The sequence below is a fragment of the Macaca fascicularis genome, chromosome 3 (genome assembly GCF_037993035.2).
Source record: "Macaca fascicularis isolate 582-1 chromosome 3, T2T-MFA8v1.1".
Lineage (NCBI taxonomy): Eukaryota > Metazoa > Chordata > Mammalia > Primates > Cercopithecidae > Macaca > Macaca fascicularis.
The window spans coordinates 37,719,557-37,742,405 of NC_088377.1; the positions used below are offsets into that span (position 1 = coordinate 37,719,557).

General features: G+C 52.8%; 1 protein-coding gene across 6 annotated transcripts in view; it reads left to right on the forward strand.

The window, feature by feature from the left end:
* The window catches only part of SDK1 (sidekick cell adhesion molecule 1), a 963,824-nt gene that overhangs the window by 886,059 nt on the left and 54,916 nt on the right, over positions 1-22,849 (forward strand). For all 6 annotated transcript variants that reach the window (XM_045387966.2, XM_065541579.1, XM_015447042.3 and 3 more), the window contains 3 exons: positions 14,407-14,522; positions 16,599-16,785; positions 18,868-19,005. In XM_045387966.2, coding sequence (XP_045243901.2) covers positions 14,407-14,522; positions 16,599-16,785; positions 18,868-19,005 — 441 coding nt within the window. The remainder of the gene's footprint in view (positions 1-14,406; positions 14,523-16,598; positions 16,786-18,867; positions 19,006-22,849) is intronic.

Below are 22,849 nucleotides of genomic sequence, written 5' to 3' on the forward strand. Positions count from 1 at the left end.
CGGCAGATGCCAGTGCCCAGGAGACCTTGGTGGCAGGATGGTGTTATTACTCACCCGATTTCCATCACTGTAGAGAAAGGTTGTGGAGCATCGCGCGATGCCCACTGCTGCATTTGGAAAGGCTCCCACACCTCTCACCATCCTGGGTTTCACTCCTTAGCCAGCTTCCCTGGGACCCCTCCGGGTCGCCACACTGGCAGCCAGTGGAGGCCTCTTTCTCCAGCACCCACTTGCTCAGCAACTTGCTGGCACCGACGGAAGCAGAAAGCCCCGAGGTACTGGCCTGCCCTTCAGCTGCTCCCCCAAGGCGTGAGCCCGCCTTTCAGCTGCTCTGCCAGGGAGAGGGAGGATCACCAGCCTGGGCCTTCATGACCTTCTCTGGGGTTGAGCCCGCAAGGGTTGTGGTCTCTTGTGAGTGGCAGAGCTAAGGGTGGACGGGGGGCTGCAGGTGGGCTCTGCACCACAGGAAAAGCTGGGTCATCCGCACAGAGAAAGGAAGCATCGTCTCCACAGGTGTGGCCGGGCAGACCGCCCCTCCCAGGGCCCCGCGTCCCGTGCAAAAGTAGGGTTCACACCCACCCCACTGTTGAGAGTGCACCCAGAACAGCAGATTCGAAAGGGCTTTGATGGCAGTTTCTCACCCCACCCCCAGGCGTCTCTCAAACCCTCACCCTGCTCCTCCTCCCCAGCCACGCTCTCCCGAGAGAACTCTCCCCCTTTGCCTGTTTTTCTGTTGTTTAACTTCTAGTTAGGGAAATCTGAAGCATACACAGGAGACAGATGAGTGCAGGCGCATCAGACCCTCACACTTGGCCTTAGTGTGCTTTGTAGATTCTGTGTCACTTACAGATGGAAGGTTTGGGGCAGCCCTGCCGTCAGTGCCATTTTCCCAACGGCGTGTACTCACTTTGCGTCTCTGTGACAGCGTCTTTTTTTGCGGTAAAGTTTTTTTTTGTGTTTGTTTTTCTGTTGTTGTGAGATGGAGTCTCGCTCTGTCACCCAGGCTGGAGTTCAGTAGTGCGATCTCGGCTCACTGCAAGCTCCGCCTCCCGGGTTCCCACCATTCTCCTGCCTCAGCCTCTTGGGTAGCTGGGACTACAGGCGCCTGCGACCACGCCCGGCTAATTTTTTGTATTTTTAGTAGAGACGGGGTTTCACCATGTTAGCCAGAATGGTCTCGATCTCCTGACCTCATGATCTGCCTGCCTCGGCCTCCCAAAGTGCTGGGATTACAGGCATCAGCCACTGCACCCGGCCAGTAAACTATTTTTTAATTGAGGTATGTACCGTGTTTTTTCAGACAAAATGCTTTGCACATTGAACAGACTATGGTATAGTATAAGCATAGCTTTTATATACACTGGGAAGCCAAAACATGTACGTGACTCCCTTTTTCAATGATCTGGAACCAAACCCACAATATCTCCAAGGCCCGCCTGTGTCTAGAACACTCCTGCGCTCGCCACCCAGCTCAACCACAAGGCACCACAGCCAGTCTGGTTTCATCCAAACATCCACCTACTCCCCTCCCATGTGATCCTGAAGCAGCTCTCAGATATCATATATAGAGGTTTACAGCATCGTATCATTTTATTCACAAATACTTTTAGTATATATCCCTATAAGAACTCTTTAACATATGTATTAGGGTTCTCTAGAGGGACAGAACCAATAGACTGTATATAAATATAGAATACATTAAAATGTATAATGTATATTATATATAAAATATATAATATATAAAATATATAATATGTACATATGTAAAATGCAAATTTATATATAATATATAAACATATAAAAATATTTTTATATAAATATATATATAAAGGGGAGTTTATTAAATATTAACTTACATGATCACAAGGTCCAACAATAGGCTGGGATGTTGCCACTACTGGGGATGGGGAAGCTGTTTCTTCTGGCAAAAAAGTCTCATTAGAGTTGACAAGCTCAGTGTCCTCAGCTTCATCAGGGTCCTCCCACACATCCCCATTCCAGGTTCCAGAGTCCCATTCTTTTTTTTTTTTTTTTTTTTTTTTTGAGACGGAGTCTCGCTGTGTCTCCCAGGCTGGAGTGCAGTGGCGCGATCTCAGCTCACTGCAAGCTCCACCTCCTGGGTTCACGCCATTCTCCCACCTCAGCCTCCCAAGTAGCTGGGACTACAGGGGCCCACCACCACGCCTGGCTAGTTTTTTGTATTTTTAGTTGAGACGGGGTTTCACCATGTTAGCCAGGATGGTCTTGATCTCCTGACCTCGTGATCCACCCGCCTCGGCCTCCCAAAGTGCTAGGATTATAGGCTTGAGCCACCGCGCCTGGCCCCCATTCTTTTTTAGTCAGTGCCCTCACTTTAACAGGAGACACCTGGCAAAGCTGTGCATGCACCTTAACTTGCAGGTCAGCCACTCACATGTTAAGAGCTTGTGTCTGTTTTTCCACACTTTCAGCTCTTTCTCTACAGGAGTTAAGCCTCTCACTCAAGGCAATCTTAGCAGATTTGAGACTCAGTATCTGCTTCTGAAGCTGGTGGACAGAATCCCTGAGTTCATCATTTTCTTTCATCACTTTGTCCACTGCACTCGGGAGCAACCAACCAGCTTCATTATGTTCCTTGGTTCTCCACATATGGTCAAAGGTATTATGTAGAGAGTCACTAAACCCCTTGCCTCTCGCAAGCGGTAAATCACGAGTGTCAAATGCATTTATTTTGCGTAACTCTCTAAACAATTCATGCCAAGGACTATCAGCGTACTCCATACTACTATAAGTAGAGTCCTTAGCATTTTTGGGTCTAATCATATTAAAACAGCCGACTCCAGAAACCCCAAAACCAACAAAACAACTCTATTCTGAATATTCTGTTTCTCTAGAACCACTGCTGGTACCAAAATCTGTATTAGTCAGGGTTCCCTAGAGGGACAAAACTAATAGGATATATATATATATATATATATATATATATTCCCATATATATATGGGAGTTTATTAAATATTAACTTACATGATTACAAGGTCCCACAGTAGGCTGTCTGCAAGCTTGAGGAGCAAGGATGGCCAGTCCGAGTCTCAAAACTGAACCACTTGGAGTCTGATATTCACAGGCAGGAAGCTTCCAGTACAGGAGAAAGATGTAGGCTGGGAGGCTAGGCCAGTCTCACTCATTTCACATTTTTTCTGCCTGCTTTATATTAACTGGCAGCTGATGAGCAGGTGCACACCAGATTAAGGGTGGGTCTGCTTTTCCCAGCCCTCTGATTCAAATGTTAATCTCTTTTGGCAACACCCTCACAGACAGGATTAATACTTTGAATCCTTCAAGCCAATCAGTATTAACCATCACAAGGTATAACTACAAAGTCATTCTTACACCTAGGAAAATTAATAATAATCCCTCAATGTTATCAGTTATCTAGTGAGCATTTGAATTCCCCTGGAATTTTCTGCTCTGACAGCCCACAGTTCTGTCTTTCTAGACTTGGTGAGCCCCAACCCATGCCATTGAAACCATGATGCAGATCTATGAGCTGCTTTAAAAAAAAAATTTGTATTTTTAATTGACATATAATCATATACATTTATGGAGCACAAAGTAATGTTTACCATGTGGAATGATTAAATCAGGCTAATTAGCGTCTGCATCACATCACATACGATCATATTTTTGTGGTGAAAACATTTAAAACCTACTCTTCTAGCAACCCTGAAATGGTGCACCGTGATTTCTTACAGTCACGCGAGGCGCTGCTTGTCACAGAGTCCAGTGGGGGCTTGCGTCCCCGGTCTCGCCCTGGCCTTCGATTTGAGACCGACTCCTCGCCTGGGTTCCAGAGCACTCTGCCCTGGCTGCTCCAGCTCTGCTTCTCTCTGGGGTTCCTTGGGGCTCAGCTTTCCCCTGGTCCCTCCCCCACATCACTCTGCATCCTTAGCTGCCTCTGGAGCCACAGCTCCCACACGAGCCCCCCTCCTGTCTGGAAGACTCTCGGGGAACCCAGGCCTGTGAGTCCCACTGTCTGCCTGGCATCTCTGCTGGGAGGACCCACAAGTTCTTTGACCCAACTTGTCCAAAACTTAGTTTCTGTGTAGTAGCCCAGGAGCAGGCACTTAGAAGCCAGAATGCCTAGGTCTGGCTCCTGGCTCTGTCCCCATAACCCTGGGCAAATTACTCCACCTGCCTGGGGCTCAGTCTGCTTGCCTGCAGGGCTGCAGAGAGGACGGGATCCACAGAGGGCCCTCGAAGCAGTGCCACAGGAGCTCTGCCTGGGGACGAAGCCATCACTGCTCCTCCCCAGCCTCTCAGCAGCAGCAGCCACGGTGGCAAGAAGCCTGCTCACATGTGCCCTGGGAAGGGTGCCTCCACCCACCCCAAAATCCATGATAGAAACTCCAGCCTCAGCCCAAGTCTCTCCACCACACCCAGACATTACGTATTGTCAGAGGCTGCTTTTGCCCTAGGAAAGCAGAGTTGAATAGCTACAGTAAAGCCCTTTAGTTCCTCAAAGCTTACCACCCTTACTATCTGGACCTTTACTGAAAGTATCGTTAATTCCCAGCCTAGATAAGCAGCGTGGACCTTCAAGCAAGGCAGATTCAGGTTCGAATCTAGCCCATTATGGGGGATGTGACTTAACCCCTCAAGGCCTCGGCTTGCTTGGTTCCCTGGTCACTGCGACTGGTGGATTCCAGGCCCTTGCCAACAGGCCTGCCTCGGCCACTCTTCTCCCCGTTGCAGCCCCACCCTCGCTCAGACCGCCCTCTGCAGCCTGTGTCCTTGCAAAAGCTCCTCCAGGCTGGGTCCCCACACCCTGTGCACTCCCTAGCTATAGCCAGAGTCATCTCTCTCATGTACAGCTTTGACAGTCTCACTGTCTTTCAAACCTTCCCAGAGAAACCTCTGATCTCTAAAGCCATTCAGTCCCCCGGACGTGCTGTGCCATCTCTCCCGGGCCTTTGAACACGCGGCCCCCTCCACCTCAGCTGCTGACCCCTCCCTGCCCCTTGCTCTCCGTGCCGTAACTCTCCTCTCCACTCTTCAAGTCTCTGCCTGGATGCTCCTGATCGGGGGGCCCTCCTCGGCCCAGGCACTGCCTGGGGGAGCCCTGCTGCTCACCCCCACAGTGCTCTGGGCTCATCCCCAGCACAGAGCCCACCCTGAGGGCTGGAATTGCCTGCTGACCTGCCCATGGCCTGCTCTAGACTATGCACCACATGAGGACAAGTGGCTGATGCCATCCCAGGCACACAGATCCTCCCTCATGAACCAGTGCTTCTCACGGTACCTAGTGGAGAAGCGTTCGGAGAAAATTTATCAGATGGATGTTGCCTCTTGGCTAACAAGGGCTGCCTATCTCCTTCCCCTGACTCTTCAGGACAAGGCCAGAGATGCTAAGGCCATAGCTAGGAAAGTCAGGCTCTGGAATGAGACCATCTAGACTTGAACTCCAGCCTTGCTTCTTGTTGGGGCATGCTATTTAACTTTTCATCTTATTAAACAGAAATTATGGGAGTGGCCTCCAATGATCCGCTGTGCGGATCACATGGGTAAATATGAAACCTTGGCCTCCTCTCCTGCCTGGGGTTAGAGCAGCAAGGAGACCCAGGCTGGCCAGAACAGAGACTGGTGGTACTTTGCCCTCGTTAAGAGTTCTCGGGACCAGCCATGGTGGCTCACGCCTATAATCCCAGCACTTTGGGAGGCTGAGGCGGGAGGATAGCTTGAGCTCAGGATTTGAGACCAGCCTGAGCAACCTAGCAAGACCTCATCTCTGGAAAAAAAAAAGAAAGAAAGAAACAATTAGATGGGTATGCTGATGCATGACTTTAGTCCAGCTACTCAGGAGACTGAGGTGGGAGGATCACCTGAACCCAGAAGGTGGAGGCTGCAGTGAACTGTGATCATGCCACTGCACTCCAGTCTGGGAGACAGAGCGAGACCCCATCTCAGGAAAAAAAAAAAGAAAAATTATTTGAAAACATTCTCCCGCAAGGAGAAACAGAATGGATGCTTCACGGTCAAGGCCTAATAGCCAGCCGGGCCGGACTCGTGTGAGGCCGTAAAACCCCATCCGCAGCTTCTGCGATGGTGTACAGGGGAGCAGAGTGCCTAGTGCTGGCGTCAGGCTTGCTTTCCTGAGTTGGTCTGCTTGTCCTGCAGGTCTTTACTGTCCTGGCCTGTTTCTCCCACCCCCATTTGCTCCTGGGTCTTGTAAACAGTGTTTCTTTGACCTTCCCCTTGAGGACCAGAGATCACCTGGTTTCTGGCCCAGGCGCTCCTGGCCTTCGGATGTGGGAGGATTGTAAGAATCTCAGGGAGACCCCCACCCGCTGCCTGCGGTGGTCTCTCCTTTGTCATAGATGACAGGTGCTTGCCACACGCAGGCAGAAGCAGGGCTTAAAGGTTACTCTCATTTCTCAGGTGAGAAAAAGCAAAGTGCGAATGGTTTCAGAGGGTCCTCCAGGAACGCTCAGCTGATGGGCGGGACCAGGACGCACAGGCCTGACCACTGCATCTAAGGCAGCATCAGCACTGAGACAGAGGGCTTCCGGACGTGGGCCCTGAGGGCGTGAAGCCAGCCTGTGCCCTCCTTCCTGCCTCACTTGCCCCGTAGGGCATCTCATGTCATGTCTCCTGCCTCTGCGGAAATGTCCTGTAGCTCCCGTTACCTGCAGGGTGTCACAGAAGCGCCACCATCTGCTAGCAGCCCAAACCCATCACACACACCCCTCACTTGCCCCTCACAGGGTTCCCAGAGTGGCCAGAGCCTGCTGCCAGTTCCCATTGCACTCCTGACAGCCCCAGGGTTAAAGGATGGGGACAAGGTTGCAAGGGTGTTGGCTGGGACACCTGGGCCAGGTGCCTTGAATTCTGCCCCAGGGCTGTTTGCACTTGACATACCAGCTCACAGTCACTATCTCCGGATCATGGCCTCTGCTCTTGTCCCAGCCCTCCCGTACTTCCTTCCTCTGCCTCAGAGCAGGATCTGCAAACCACTCAGGGGCCAAGTCTAGCCCATTACCTGTTCTTGTAAATAAAGTTTTATTGGAACACCGCCACACCCATGCATGTTGTTGGAGGCTGCTTTGCCATAGAAGGTGGAGTTGAATCGTTGCAACAAAGCCCTTTCATCCCTCAAAGCTTAACATCCTTACTATCTGGGCCTTTACCTAAAGTTGTGCAACTCCCACCTTAGAGAAGCAGCTGGACCTTAGAGTTAGGCAGATCCAAGTTTAGATCAAGCTCATTCTGAGGCCTGTGACTTAACCCTTGAAGCCTCAGTTTTTTGTTTTTGTTGTTGTTGTTTTGTTTTTTTTTTGACAGAGTCTTGCTCTGTCACCCAGGCTGGAGTGCAGTGGCACGATCTTGGCTCACGGCAACCTCTGCCTCCCTGGTTCCCGCCATTCTCCTGCCTCAGCCTCCAGAGTAGCTGAAATTACAGGCATGCACTGCCACGCCCGGCTAATTTTTGTGTTTCAACTAGTGACGGGGTTCCACCATGTTGGCTGGGCTGGTCTCGAACTCCTAACTTCAGGTGATCCACCCTCCTCAGCCTCCCAAAGTGCTGGGATTACAGGTGTGAGCCAGCGTACCCGGCCTCAGCTTTCTAAAAGGAGAATAAAATCTTTCTCCAACAGGTTGAATTTTGCGAGTACAAACTGCATATAATGCAACTGATGAGTTAGGGGCTGTGGTTGTGATGCCATCATGATCTGTGAGGACCCGGATCTTCCTGTGATGGGGACTTACTCTACAGGCCAGGGAGCAAACACAGTCTGCAAGCCGCAGAGCCGGTTAGCTGGAGTGGCTCTTAACTTTGTTTATCATAACAGTGGGAGATGATGGCTATTGAGCTGATGAGAAGGTGGACGCACTATTCCCTAATGATGGGAAGCAAAGATCATTACTGGACGAAATCAAATGCCAGAGTTGTCTAGTAGTATTGAGGGTTCAGAGCTAACCTTTAAAATGGAAATATCTCTAGGACAAAGATGTTTGTCATCATGAGTCTGAAGCTCTCTGGCCTCAATCTCCTTTTCCTATGGAAACAACTGCTTTTTAAAACACAATCTTTAAAGTCACTCAGTTTGTTAGGATTGCAGCTGCCATGTCAGAGCAGAGCAGACTAAGGCCATCCCCCGGGGCTATGGAAGGAGAGTATCCCCTGCCCCAGCTGCCACACCTGTGCTGCTCTCAGCCCCTCACCTGGAGTGCCCTGCCTTTCTCTCCACACATCCCTGTGCTTAGTTGGAACTTAGAACACACAGCAACTCTTCCTCGTCTGTGTTCTTGAGGCATCTGTACTCAGAACCACTCAAATTAACCCATGCACAGTTCTAGAATTCTGTCATCCTCATTGACTCACCTGCCAATAAAAACCCCATCTCCACTAAAAATATAAAAATTAGCCAGGTGTGGTGGCAGGCGCCTATAATTCCAGCTACTCAGGAGGCTGAGGCAGGAGAATAGCTTGCACCCGGGAGGCGGAGGTTGCAGTGAGCTGAGACTGTGCCACTGCACTCCAGCCTCTGCGACAGAGCGAGACCCCATCCCCCCGCCCCACAAAATAAGGCCAGAAGCATCTCTTAGATTTCCTCTGCGTACCTGTAGTGCCCCACCCTGAGCCAGGTCTGGCTGTGTGTAAAGACATGCAAACCCTGATGATGGGTTATTACCTGCACACCCACACCATGAAATCCAATATTCATGGTAAGGGCTGCACCAAACTCCAGCCAGTCTTGGAGCCCTCAGAATGTGCGGAGGCTCAGAATGGGCTGAGCCCTCAGAATGGGCTGAGGCTGGCACCTTCCTAGAGGAGCTGGAGCTACAGCTGGGATGTATCAGTCATCCGTTACCACATAACAAATGATCCCAGCATAGCAACCTAAAACAACACACATCTCCTACCTTGGTTTCTGTGGGCCAGAAATCTGGGCACAACTTCGGTAGGTCCTCTGCCTCAGGGTCTTCTGGCACAGTGTCATCCAGGCCTGTGGTCTTCTCTGAAAGTTCGACCAGGGAAGGATGCGTTTCTAGGCTCACCTATGCAGTTGCTAGTGGGATTCCATTCTTTGTGGACTGTAGGACTAGAGTTCCTTGCCATGAAGGGCCTCTCCATGGGGCCTCTCACAACATGGCAGCTGGCTTCATTAGCATGGGCTGGCCAGAGTGCAGGAGCGGGTGAGCAGGAGAGAAGGCACAGGCTCTTATTTCTGAGTCACAGCAGTGCCACATTCTACTCCTTAGAAGCAAGCCACGTATTCAGCCCACATTCAAGGGAAGGAGATTCCCAAGGGCGTGAGTACCAGGAGGTGCATCTGCAGACAGCTGCAGTGAGCTGCAAACAGCTCGGGCCAAATCCAGCCCATTACTTGTTCTTGTAAACAAAGTTTTATTGGAACAGTGCCATGCCCATGCATTACGGATTGTTAGAGGCTGCTTTTGCCATAGGAAGGCAGAGTTGAATAGTTACAATAAAGCCCTTATGTCCCTCAGCTCATGTAGGGACCTGAAGCTCCTGGTGGGCATGGCAGATAGCTGCTCAGCTGGCTGGAGTGCACCGGGCACCATGTCTTTTGTTGCTGGGGCTCTGCGCTTGCCCAGACACAGGGTTCTGCGTTTCCTGGGTTGCCTGCTCAGGCTCGGCCCCTGGCTTCCTTGCACTTCTGCCTTGAGTCATTGTTCTCTGTCTCCAACTCTCACTTGTCCCCACCTGAGTAGAAGCAGGGTAACCCCTTTAAACCTCCTGATTCATCGAGAAGGACTCCCGAGCTGCAGAATCACCCAGACCCAGAGCCTGTCTCCAGGTCCCCCTTCTCAGGGGAGCAGATTGCTGGCAAGATGTGCTGAGAAGGTAAATTAGATCAGAGAATTATATTTCCCGTAGTTCCACAGGAAATCAGAAAGAGAATCTCACCAGGAAAATGTTGATGTCATTAAAGCAAACTGAGGAATATACAATTTTTTAAAAATCATATAAAGAAACAATTATTTCATTATATTAAAACATTAACATTGATTCTCAAATTATCCATTAAAACCTTACTTTACCCAAACAGTCAATCAATGGGCTACAGAAACTGAAAGTAGAAATCTAGCACGGTCTATCCTGGTGCAATACCGCTCTAGCCACAGCAGGTGCTCAGGATGGCACAGGGCGGCTTCGGTGATAGGAGGTGCCTGGCATGGCACAGGGTGGCTCTAGTGACAGACACTCAGCATGGCACAGAGTGGCTTTGGCAACAGCAGACGCCCAGCATGGCACAGGGTGGTTCTGACAACAGTAGACACCCGGCATGGCACAGGGTGGCTCTAGCAGTAGGATGACCACCCGTCTGATGTGAACCTAACACCGCGTTAGGTGAACACCACACCCCGTGTTCCCACCCCTCTACTCTTTCTCCTTCCATCTCTACAGTCAGCAGTGCCCTTGCTCCCTGACCCACTGTCATGTCTCAAATCTTCCCTGTTATTTAAGGATCAGCCAGATGTTCTACTTTCCAGGAAATACCCACATCCCCAGTTGGGCATGCTCTCTGGGCCCCTGACCCTGTCCTCACACTCTGCCTGGCACCGTGATTATTGTGATGCATGTCCTTCTCTGGTGAAACTTGTCTTTCACATCTGGTGTCCACCTATCCCTCAGCCCCGGGCCTAGACCCTGGTTAATATTCAGGAAGATTTTGGCAGCATTAGGCTGAGATAACAAACAACCTCCAAGCCTCAAGGGCTGGTCCTGCCAGTGGTGCTGGTCCCTCCCGCTGCCGCCCTCCAAGTGCCGGCATCGTCTCTTCTGCTACCTGCCGTTTTCATCCCAAGACTTTGGCTGGGGGAGAAGCCCCCGTGTGACTACCAGCCTCAGGGCTGCTGGAAGAGAAGGTTGCAGGCCATGTGACTCTCCAGAAAGTGAATCATTTGGTCATGTGGGGTGAGAGGGGAAATATGCAGTCCTCCCTCAGTTGGAGCGACCACCAGTCACAGGGCCATGTCACTGTCCCCAGATCAGATGGATGACCTTCCACCTGGTGGACGGTGAATGTTTTGAATAAGTAGGTGCAGGCTGAATGAATGAGCATCATTCTCCCTGCAGAGTTAATTCCTACAGCTCTGAAAACTTTCCCTCACTCTCTGAGGCCTCCATTGCTCCACCAAGTGCCATGTATAACCATTTGTTTTTTCTCCTGAGGTTTGAGCCACACCAGTGCCTGTCCAGCTGCCTTACCTTTAGCAGAGGTTCCTAAACCCTGAGGTGAGGGGGCTGCAGCCCAGGCCTGCCGGGCAGGGCCCAGGTTCGCCTTGGGTCTGCTGGGACATGGAGGTAGAACCATGAGCTGCTGGTGCTTACCACCCACCAGCAAATTAAGACTAAGTCAGGGCGGCCACTGTGTCCCAGCGGCTGCTTTTGTTCCAGCTGAAGCTCACTGGCCACTTAGGGACAGCGAGCCCAGGGAGGCTGGGTGAGGTGACAGAACGCTGTCCTTGCTGCTGCTTGAGGCTTGGCTGTAGCCTCCAGCCCACCCCTTCCCACAGAGATAGGAGACCCCGGGAGAGCCATGCCATAGCCCGGCTCAGCTCCCAGCACCCAACCAGGCAAGGCCATCCAAGCAATCAGCCAGAATCCCAGAACATTTCAGAAATGTCAGTAATTCCACGATGGCTATCAGGTAAGGGGCCCTCCAGAGGTCCTGAAAGCTTATCTCTCATTGCCTCACCAAGATCCCTCTGCAAGGCTGCAGAGGCCCCCTGGCAAGGGTACAGGAGCCATCACAGCAAGGACCCGAGTCACTCAGCTCCACGATGGCCTCATGGCCTGACCATGAGACTCCAGAGAAAACCCCAGCTTTGCACCTTACTCTTTAAATGCTGGTTGCAGGCCATCTACCTATCAGCAGATGCCAGCAACTGCCGGTCTAAAATGCTTTTTAAAAATAATTTCTTGTATTTTTTTTTTAAAGCTTCCAAGCTGGTATGTATGTCATCCTTACACTGCAAACGCTAAGGTGGGAAAATAAAAAGCGAACGACAATCAGATGCTCCGTGGCTCCCAGACTGCACACGCTTTACGAAGAATGAGAGTTGCACCGGGGCTTGTCAATAGCAGGGCCTTCCTCAAAGTCAGGTTCTCCTGTCAGGGTGGAGACCCAGCGGCTTTCAGGAGCCAAAAAATAAGTCTCCAAACCAACGTGCTTTGCTCAGTGTTGACATATATTTCTCTCTTCCCTGCTGGCGTCAAGAAAAAATGCTTTGTTGCCTGCAGTAATTTCACGGTCCAGAAGTGCCTTGGTGCAGCATTGCTGGTGGGCACAGCAGTGCGGCTCAGCTGCCTGAGACAGGGCCAGGGTCCTTTGTCCAGCTCGTGTTCACCCCAGAGAAAGAGGCATGCAGGCCCCTGATTTCTGGGGGTTCACCTGGAGCTCACAGATTCCACGGTTCCTACAGGCAGATATCCAAGTCCAGAGCTGTCATGGGCGTGCTGAGTTTGGCCATCTTTGGAAAGAAACCCTGGGGGTGTCATGGGGAGGGGGGGCGATGTCTCACCGCCTACCAGGTAATGGCCGCGCTCAATTTTGCCTTTCACATTTTAATTGTACAACAGTAATTTTGCAATGGAGTTGCCGATGGCAAACATGCAGAAGACATTAACTTTATTTATGTTTTGGATTATTAATGTGGCTGTTAAAATTCCTCCAGTTAGTTTTGATTGAATTGTTTTTTTGTGTGATTCTGTTGTTTAATGGAGCGGTAAATAAGAATTTCTGATAATGAGGCTGAGCGTCTGTCACAACAACCTGGTGTGAGCTATTAACATTTCCATTAACGGCAGGGTGGGCAGTGATAATATGGAAACCACACAGTTAGAACAAAATAAATAGTTGGTGTCAGGCTGCGTGGGTGTTAATTACTATTTTATTCTGCACTGGGGGGGAGAGCAGAAAGTGGGGAGGGGGTGATGGGGAAGGGGTAAGTCCTGAGGTCAGTCTCTCCCAAGAAGGCCTCTCCAGAGAGCCGGGTGCTGGACCGTCTCCCTCGGACACGACTGTTTTATCGTCTCCATCAATGGTCCGTAAAAAGACTTGGTCAAAAGGCTGCACTCCTGGGCCGCAGCTCCAGCCCCGGCTGCAGGTGGAGAGGAGTGCTCGGCTGGCCTATGCAGGAGCCAGGCCCCCGGCACAGCTGCCCTGGAGCTCCCCAGGGCCCAGCTCATGGACAGCCAGGAGAGCCCCAGTGGGAGGAGGGAGTAGCGGAGAATAGGCTGTCAAGAGGAAGTACGCAGCGTGGAATTCAAAGATGGTGTGAAGCTGGCACGGGGTAGACAGGACGGAGATGTTCTGGAATGCAGGTGTGTGCTTCCAATTCCCTATGACTGTGTGGTGAGGTGCGGAGGTGCGGCCACGCCTCTAATGGCGGTGTGGTGAGGTGCGGAGGCGCGGCCACACCCCTAATGGCGGTGTGGTGAGGTGCGGAGGCGCGGCCACACCCCTAATGGCGGTGTGGTGAGGTGCGGAGGCGCGGCCACACCCCTAATGGCGGTGTGGTGAGGTGCGGAGGCGCGGCCACACCATCCTCGTGTGTCCTTTGGTTTGCATGCACCATGTAGCCCTGCAGATGCAAAGGATACCCTAGTGAGCTCCTCCCCAGGGGGAGCGAGGGGGCTAGAGGTGAAGACTGGATCCTCAGAATTTGAAGCCAGAGTTGGCCTCAGAGAGCAAGGTGCAGCCATGTTCTCAGACATCGGAGCTCCCTGTCCCTCTTGTAGGGACAACTCTGTGTGTCTGGACGAACTTCATCTAGATGGGGTCTTCATAGCCAGGGATGCCTGAACCTGTCATGGCAACACAGCTATCTTTTCTCTAATCTCAATCAGGAATATCAGTGACAAAAACCACAGCAGTCAGGAGTCCTGTGACTCCCTCGCCGACAGAGCCACGGTGACCCTGTCACGTCCCAGGCATTGCTGGGACTTCAAGTTAACATCCTCACCCATCAATGCTTTGATCTCACAGCAGCCATCAGACCAGCCCCTAAGCCTGGTCAGGTATTAACCAAGAAGCACGTGGATTACGATCTCATACCTTTGGTTTCAAATACTCTGCTAACTGTATCTCGGTATAATCATTTTTCTGTGCAATTCTATATATTTTATTGTATGCATTTAAGAACATCATATGGGAAGGATTTGCGGTCTTCCCTGGCAAAAAAGAGCTGAGAGCTCTTGGCAGGGACACAGAGCCATGGATCCCAGGACATAACTGTCCAAGGCCTCCTAAGCCAGGGTGGCGGCCCAGGGCAGAATCTCTCACGTGGTTCCCAGCGGAACTAGGGCATGCGTGAGCCCCGTGGGTGTGTGGGCGAGGGTCCGGGCCGGCTCAGAATGAACATCTCAGCTTCTCTCCATGTTGCTCTTTCCTCAGCCCCGGCCATGGCCCCGCAGAACGTGCAGGTGACCCCGCTCACGGCCAGCCAGCTGGAGGTCACATGGGACCCACCGCCCCCGGAGAGCCAGAATGGGAATATCCAAGGCTACAAGGCAAGGCCCTCCCGTGCGGTTGCCTCCCCCGGCTCAGTGGCGCACCCCAACCTGCCCACTGCTTTGTCAGCAGCAGACCCTGCAGGCGCTCCGCCTGGAGAGCTGGGGCCCAAGCGTGGGAGCTTGGCTGGACCTGGCCTCTTAGCTGTGGTCACAGCTGCTTGTGGGTGGAAGGCATCACGGGGGAGCAGGCTCACTGTGCGGCTGGCTGTGCCTACCACAAAACAACCCAGGTTGGGGGCCCTTGTTCATCCAGCAGCTTCTCCCCACTCTGGGCGCATGGGGTGGCTGGGGAATCCTTCCGTTTCCTGGGCCCATTCTGGAGCCCCCAGTACACTGGCTGACAATAAAAGAACACAGGGCGCCTGGAAGAGACCAGATTCCCCATCCCAGACAGTCCCTTGGGTCACAGTTGGACACTGAGCGAGTCCCTTGATTCAGTCGGTCCAGGGTGGGGCCCGCCAATCGCATTCCTCACAAGGTCCCAGATGTGAGGTCCCTGGGAACCCCGTTTTGAGAACCGCCTATAATCACTGGAGGGTCTAGAGATGGGGAGAAAGAAAGGCAGCAGGCCGTAACAGGAGAGCCTCGAATGAGGAATCGTTATGTGGGGCTGGGTTATCCAGGGGTCAGGAAGCGCCTAGTGGCATCCCATCCCTGAGGCCTGGCCTTTGTGGAGAGTGCAGGGCCCCTAAGCATCCCGGGTCTGTGCCCTGAAAACGCCCCCATCCTTCTCCGGAATGAATTTCCCTGTCTGTTCTGCCGGGGTCCAAGTCGATCAGTCATCAGATTCTGTGGGCTAGCCTCCCCTAATGACTAAAAGACCAATTAAATGTCCATTTAAAGATGATTTTTGCAGGTGTGTTATGAAAATTAATACCTTCCTCCATGGCAGGGCTGTTTCAGTGATGAATGAGCTAATGGAGAGCCCCATGAGCTTGGAGGCATGGCGCTATTTATGTATGTCCAAAATATGTTTTCTAATTTCCTTAATGATAAAGACATTGAACTTGGATATTGATCTCAAGTCAGCAAGGCCTGGGCGAGCAGAAGATATTAGACGGTCAGTTCAGTGAGCAGAAGCCCGCTGCATCCTGCAGGTGGAAATGAGTGACGCTCACCTGCCAGGGCCTGCCCAGCAGGAGCGAGGCAGGCGGGTGTGCGAGGCGGGCGTGCCAGCCCCGGGGCGCTCCAGGCTGCCGCCCCGAAGCCTCCGTGCTGCCTTTTCACATGGGCAAGCCGCTCTAACAGCCTGGCCGTGGTTTAGACCCACAGAGCCAAGGTAGGTCTTCTGATTGGTGTTGTCTTTAGGCAGCCTGGCTGGCACTGGCCGGAGGCAGCGGTGGTTTCCGGCCAGCTGTCTAGGGAAGCAATTCTGGCAACCTCTTTAAACCTTTGTGCTTGGGCATCAAGTTCAACTACAAGCACATAAAAGCTAGACAAGAGGAAATGGCACCCCAGAGGAATGAGGCCTTCCCAGCAGCCCTGAGCCCAACATGGTTCTCCTGCCTGTTGTTTTTGATTGCTGTAATCTCCAAAGTATGTTGCCATATTGAGGAAAACTTAAATGTCGGCTCTGAACAAAATGTGGGAACACGTTGTAGGAGTTGGGGGCTTTGTTCTCTCCACAGCTCAGAGCACAGGGTGGACACGGGATGGCTTCCCTTCTCTCCAGAAGATGGGGGAGAGGGAGAGGCCAAAAATCAAAACACTGACAGAGCCAGGTCTGCAAGGAAAGGCACGTCATTGGCAGCCGAAAGGAAGTTTCCCTTCCGTCTTCAGACCTCATCTTCAGCAGCGCTTTGTTTAATGAGGCAGTGCTCAAACCCTAGATGAACATCAGGAAAATGCTAAACAGCATCTCCCAAACAATATTAGCAGCCAGGGGTCCCCGTCGGTGCACAGTAGCCTCAGCTTCTCCCTGATTCCTCCAGGAGAGAGCCTTTCCACCTTCCCACCCAGGCACAGCTCGCCCCAGAACTCAGCTCACCCCCTCACTCTGACCTTACACTCAGTGGCCTCCCTTCCTGGAAGGCTTCCCCAGGGGCCACCCCAACCTCTTGCTCTTCCTAACAGATTTACTACTGGGAGGCAGACAGCCAGAACGACACGGAGAAAATGAAGGTCCTGTTCCTCCCCGAGCCCGTGGTGAGGCTGAAGAACCTGACCAGCCATACCGAGTACCTGGTCAGCATATCAGCCTTCAACGCCGCTGGAGATGGGCCCAGGAGTGACCCCCGGCAGGGGCGCACCCACCAGGCGGGTAGGAGGAAGGCGGGTTTCCTTTGGGCAGGCCTCCTTGGACACGTGTTTTGAGAGCGCCAGCTCAGGTCCCCTCACACAGTGGTTCCTGGCCCACCCAGGCAGAAGGCAACACCTTTTGTGTAGCTGGGAGTGTCTGGATGGGCAGCACTGGGTTTGGCTCATTTGTTCTCCCTGTGCCTGGCCTCAGACTGGTTACACAGTGGCACTAAATACATGTTAGGTGGGTTGGAGCAATACCTGTTTTTTTCCAGAGCCCTGGAGATTCAGAGGGGAGGAAGGGCTTTGAGTCTGCAGTGAGGCCTTGTTCACAACTGACAGCGTCCATTCCAGTTCCTCCAGGGAGGGGAACTTCTCATCAGGGTTGCCTGATAGCGTGTCCAGATCCCTGGGGTGGGGGGTCTCCTCAGGCAGCAAAGTCAGGCCACAGCGACAGGTGTTCCCCTGGGTCTCAGGGCCACAGACCACCCCTGGAGACTGCTCACTACGTGCATGCCGCAGGGCAGTCCTGAGGGCTCGGACAGGCGCCGCGCTGCTCTGGCCTCATCTCCACGCACGGGGCGCAGCGCCTGTTCTCAGCAGACCCCTCTTCCAAGCACATCTCAGTTTCCTAGCAGGTGGAGGATGCTTTGAAGCTGCTTGGCCTTCAGCTCTAGGGAGCTCTCCAAGGCCCTCTGTAGGATTCTGGAAGTCTGAGAGACCGGGAGAGTGAGGTCTGGGAGCCGTGGGCAGAGACGTAGGGCTCAGGGCCTTCCGACATCCCGTGGGCTCAGCCAACCCACAGACAAAGGACTCCAGCAATCAGGGCCCCTCGGCATCATACTCCCACGTGCTGACCACAACCAGGTTGCAAGGACCACTTCCTTTGGCTTCATCCAGTGCCTGCATCTGAGCTGGAAGGACAAGGGCAGACCTGTGGGCAGAGATGGGGCAGGGCCATGTTGAGCACTGCCGGCCTGGCTGGTCGTAGCTACGGGATCCAGAGACTGGAGGGAGGGCAGAGAGGGAGCAGGGTGGGTGCCACTTCACAGGCACTTCTGAGCAGCGAGGGGCACCGGGGCGAGAAGAGTAGGTCCCCATCTAGGCCATCTGGTAGGGGCGGCCCCAGTACACGCCCACCTTACACGGCGCCCAGGCAGAGGGGGAGCTGCCAGCAGGTTCCACATCACCCTGGCCACACATCTGACCTTCTTTTTTTTCTTTCTTTCTTTCTTTCTCTCTCTCTCTCTTTTTGTTGAGACAGAGTCTCGCTCTGTCGCCCAGGCTGGAGTTCAGTGGTGTGATCTCGGCTCGCTGCAAGCTCCGCCTCCCAGGTTCACACCATTCTCTTGCCTCAGCCTCCCGAGTGGCTGGGACTACAGGCGCCCACCACCACGCCCGGCTAAGTTTTTGTAATTTTGGTAGAGACGGGGTTTCACCGTGTTAGCCAGGATGGTCTCGATCTCCTGACCTCGTGATCCGCCCGCCTCGGCCTCCCAGAGTGCTGGGATTACAGGCGTGAGCCACTGTGCCCGGCCACACCTGACCTTCTGTAGCGCTACATGTTTCCACCAGCTGCCTCCCTCCTCCAGATCCAGGGGGATACTCAGAGTTGGGAGAGTCTCGTGGGCAATTTCACGTGCAGGAGCAGGGGGCGTCCTCCAAAACCCCCAGGCCTCTGAGGGAGAGGCGAGGAGGGGTCAAGAGAAGCTTCTTCCCTCACAGAGCTCCGTCTCTCCCGCAAAGAGCAGGACTAGAGCCTCTGGAATCCTCCAGCAGTTGCTAGAAAATAGAGCTCTCTGCGTTTCATTTTCTGTTTCCATCTATTATTCATTTTTATGCCTCTGCCGTTTTGTCTCTCAAGCCCCTTTGTGTTTAAACACTGTCATTTTCTCTGCACTTCTCGGGAGGGTCTGCGTTTCTGATTGATCCTCGGAAGTTCTGAGGTGATCAATAAATCTTTTCATTTTATGGCATTTAGGCTCTTACTGAGTTGAAAATAACATGTAATAACATTTTTTATTCTATACGGAGGCACAGACATGTATGTATATGATCTATAAAGGAGCCTCCGTAAAAGTCACTTTGTGTTCTATTCTCCCAGCCCCTGGGGCCCCCAGCTTTCTGGCGTTCTCAGAAATAACCTCCACCACGCTCAACGTCTCCTGGGGCGAGCCTGCGGCGGCCAATGGCATCCTGCAGGGCTATCGGGTGGTGTACGAGCCCTTGGCCCCTGTGCAAGGTAAGACCCGGGGTTGGGGAGATAGGAGCCTGGGCCACGCCAGTGCCCAGCCCTCCACAGTCTACACACTGAGCTGCGCCTGACCACCTCTGCGGGCCAGGAGCCTTCTGGCGCCTGAAGTGGGGGGTTTTGGAATCTGAGCTGGAAGGGGCCAGAGCTGAGTGCGTGGGGAGTGGAGACTCGCCAGCAGAGACCTGTGAGGAAAAGCTGAGCCAAGACCAGACCTCTGTGTTCTGAGACCAGAGCGGCGCTCTCCCGATGGAGCCGTGTCATGTACACTCTTGATCCTGTCTCTGTCACACCCAAGACGTTCCTCTCCTGTTCCTCCCGAGATGTTTGTCCTGTGGTCGCTGACTGAGACCACCCAAGGTTCCGCTTGAAGCCACGCCCCGCAACACGGGCCTTCGGCTACCCTCAGCGTCCTAGGAGGGACGCTGACATCCCCATGTCTTAGACAGTGTCCTGGTGCTCCCCTCACTCATCCGTCCCCTCAGCAGACATCTATGAAGCTCCCATTCTAGATGCTGGAAACGCCAAGACCTGCTCCAGATCCTGGAATCGAAGGACCCGGGAAAGCGAGGATCTTGACTGGCTTGTTTATCAGGACCCTGGCTTTCCTGCGTCCAGGGCAGAGGTAACACACAGGTAATTAAACCAGCAAACAACAGCCCGAGCGTGATCAATGCTCTGAAGGAAAGAGAGGAGGGCTAACACGAGAGGCTTAGGGAAGAGACCGGAGTGACAAGGGCCCAGACACACAAGAATCCCTGGGAAGGTCTTCCAACGGGAGGATCCGCCAATCCAGGGGCCCACGGTGGGCAGAGCTCGGGTGGTGCCAGTGGCTGGAGCTTGGTGAGTGGGTTGCAGACACTGCAGGCCACAGCACGTGGGGCTATGGCATATCCCACTGGAGAGTGAAGCAGGAGGACCAGACCTCCCCAAGACCGGGATCCCTCAGGCCGAATCCCCCGTCTCAGTGCCACGATGGAAAGAAGCTATCGATCATCTCCACACTTCATAGATCTGCCAGAAACAGCCTCCAGAGAAGAGCAGGGAAGGTGTTTCCTACACAGAGGAGTCTGAGAGAGGCAATGACAGGGGCTTGACAATGAGTGACAGGTGAAAACGGAAGGTGGAATGCAGGTGGCTCAGAGGAGAATGGGTGGCAGAGATTCTGTAGACCAGGGAGTGAGGAGGCTGGCCGGGGCTGTAGCATCATCCTACAGGAGAGCGGCGAGAAGGGGAACGGTGCGGGGGCAGGGGAGGAGGGATCAGATCAGGGATGTGTGTTGAAGGTGGAGCTGGTGAGATATTGGCTGCGAAGCGGAGGAATGGGGATTGCGGGCAGGTGGCTCTGCCCTGCTGTGCACGTGGCCGTTGCTCTGTACCTGCTGAGTCAGTGCGCACCCTGCTCAGGTATTATTCCAGTGCCTTCTGTGTCCCTCTCTCCTGCCATCTAGACACTAATGTGTCCACCAAAGATTCTGGTCTGGGGGGCACTTCTTTCTCACCACACTGTGGTGAAATACAAGTCCATCTGTCTCTGCCTTACGGCCCAGGGCAAGTTTCCCCCTGTAATATACACAGACAGACTGTAAAAATTATAGATTATTTAATGTCTGGGAGGAAAAAATACAAGCAGCACATCAAAGAATATCGGCGCTCTGTTTAAAGCAGTGATAAAAGTTTCCTTTTAAAATAAGCACATTTAGATGAAACAGGGAGTTGATTTGATGAAGAAAATTTAAGCACTAGATTTTTCTTTCACCGAATCTCAGATGCCGTCCCCTGTAAGATTCATCGTTATTTTATGAAGTGCTCAGAAAGAAAAAATGCTCCCAATAAACTAGGGCCCAGTACTTTTGTATCATCAATTCGGAGCTGCATCCCAAGTCAGAGATGTGAAAATCCGAGAAAGAAAGAAAAAAAAAAAATCACGCCTTAGACAATCGATGGACTCTGGTAAATAACAGTACAGGTGAGATGTGGGCGTGGTTTTTGAACCGGCAGAGAGGGCACGGGAGGGACATGGATTTAGTGTGGTAGCTTCGAGGGCGACCGGGATCTGTCATGACCTTCCGAGAAACCCAGCTCCTGCCTGGGAGCCAGGGGGCCTGGACGAGACTGCCTTCGAGGTCCCACAGCAGAGGCCCAGAAGCAGGCATGCCCATTGGTCTCGCTTGTCACGCAGGGAGAAACAGAATTTTGGAGATACACACAGGTTTCATGAGCCTATGTTACAAATGCCTTTTCAAGGGTCATAACCAACTAGAACCATTCAAATGAGAAATGACTGTGAAAGCATCATAGTTCTGATTAACCTATAAGTCCTTCCTAATCAAAAACAGCTCAAGTTTTCCCACTCTTCTTCAAATAAGTAACTGGTTCTGCTCCCTAGTCTTCTGTGTTAATGGATTTACAGAATCTCTCTGGAAACTCCATGGTGTGTGCCTCTGGGCTTCTCTCCTGGGCTGCTACTCTTAGTCTTGTGAGAAAGTACTTCATGGGCCGGGCGCAGTGGCTCACGTCTGTAATTCCAGCACTTTGGGAGGCCGAGGTGGGCAGATCACAAGGTCAAGAGATCGAGACCATCCCCACCAACACGGTGAAGCCCTGTCTCTACTAAAAATACAAAAACTGGCCGGGCGCAGTGGCTCACGCCTGTAATCCCGGCACTTTGGGAGGCTGAGGCGAGTGAATCACAAGGTCAGGAGTTCCAGACCAGCCTGACCAAGATGGTGAAACTGCGTCTCTACTAAAAACACAAAAAATTAGCCAGGCGTGGTGGGTGGCACGCACCTGTAATCCCAGCTACTCCAGAGGCTGAGGCAGAGAATTGCTTAATCTTGGGAGGCGGAGGTTGCAGTGAGCCAAGATCGCGCCACTGCACTCCAGCCTGGGCAACAGAGTGAGACTCCAGCTCAAAAAAAAAAAAAAAAAGGAAAAAGAAAACAAAAATTAGCCGGGCATAGTGGCATGCGCCTGTAGTCCCAGTTACTCGGGAGGCTGAGGCAGAAGAATGGCTTGAACCCAGGAGGTGGAGGCTGCAGTGAGCTGAGATCGCGCCACTGCACTCCAGCCTGGTGACAGAGTGAGATTCTGTCTCAAAAAAAAAAAAGTACTTCATTCCAGGCAAGGCCATTCCATGGGTCATTACCCAATCGGAAGTACCGCACAGGGGCCTTGATGCGTTGGTTCCCTCCCCTCACAGGGGCCTCAATGTATTGTGTCCCCTCCTCTCACAGGGGCCTCGATGCGTTGGTTCCCTCCTCTCACAGGGGCCTCGATGCGCCGGTTCCCCTCCTCTCACAGGGGCCTCGATGCGCCGGTTCCCTCCTCTCACAGCGGCCTCGATGCGCTGGTTCCCCTCCTCTCACAGCGGCCTCGATGCGCTGGTTCCCCTCCTCACAGGGGCCTCGATGCGTTGGTTCCCCTCCTCTCACAGGGGCCTCGATGTATTGTGTCCCCTCCTCTCACAGGGGCCTCGATGCATTGGTTCCCCTCCTCTCACAGGGGCCTCAATGCGTTGGTTCCCTCCTCTCACAGGGGCCTCGATGTGTTGGTTCCCCTCCTCTCACAGGGGCCTCGATGCATTGGGTGCTCCTCTCTCTGTACTTTTACTCCCCTAGAATTGCTTCTCGGCTCCTACCAAACCTTCCTCCCAGCCCAGTCTCCCAGAGACAAGACCCGACACACCTGGCTTCCCTTGTGTTTGCAATGTTGCCGTTTCTTGTTCGTTTCATGACAGTGTTTGCATCACTGGGAAACTGAAAGCATTCAGAAGATTTTTAGACGTCCCGCTCACACGGGCATTCTGTGTTCTCGCTATACACAGGCACCTCCC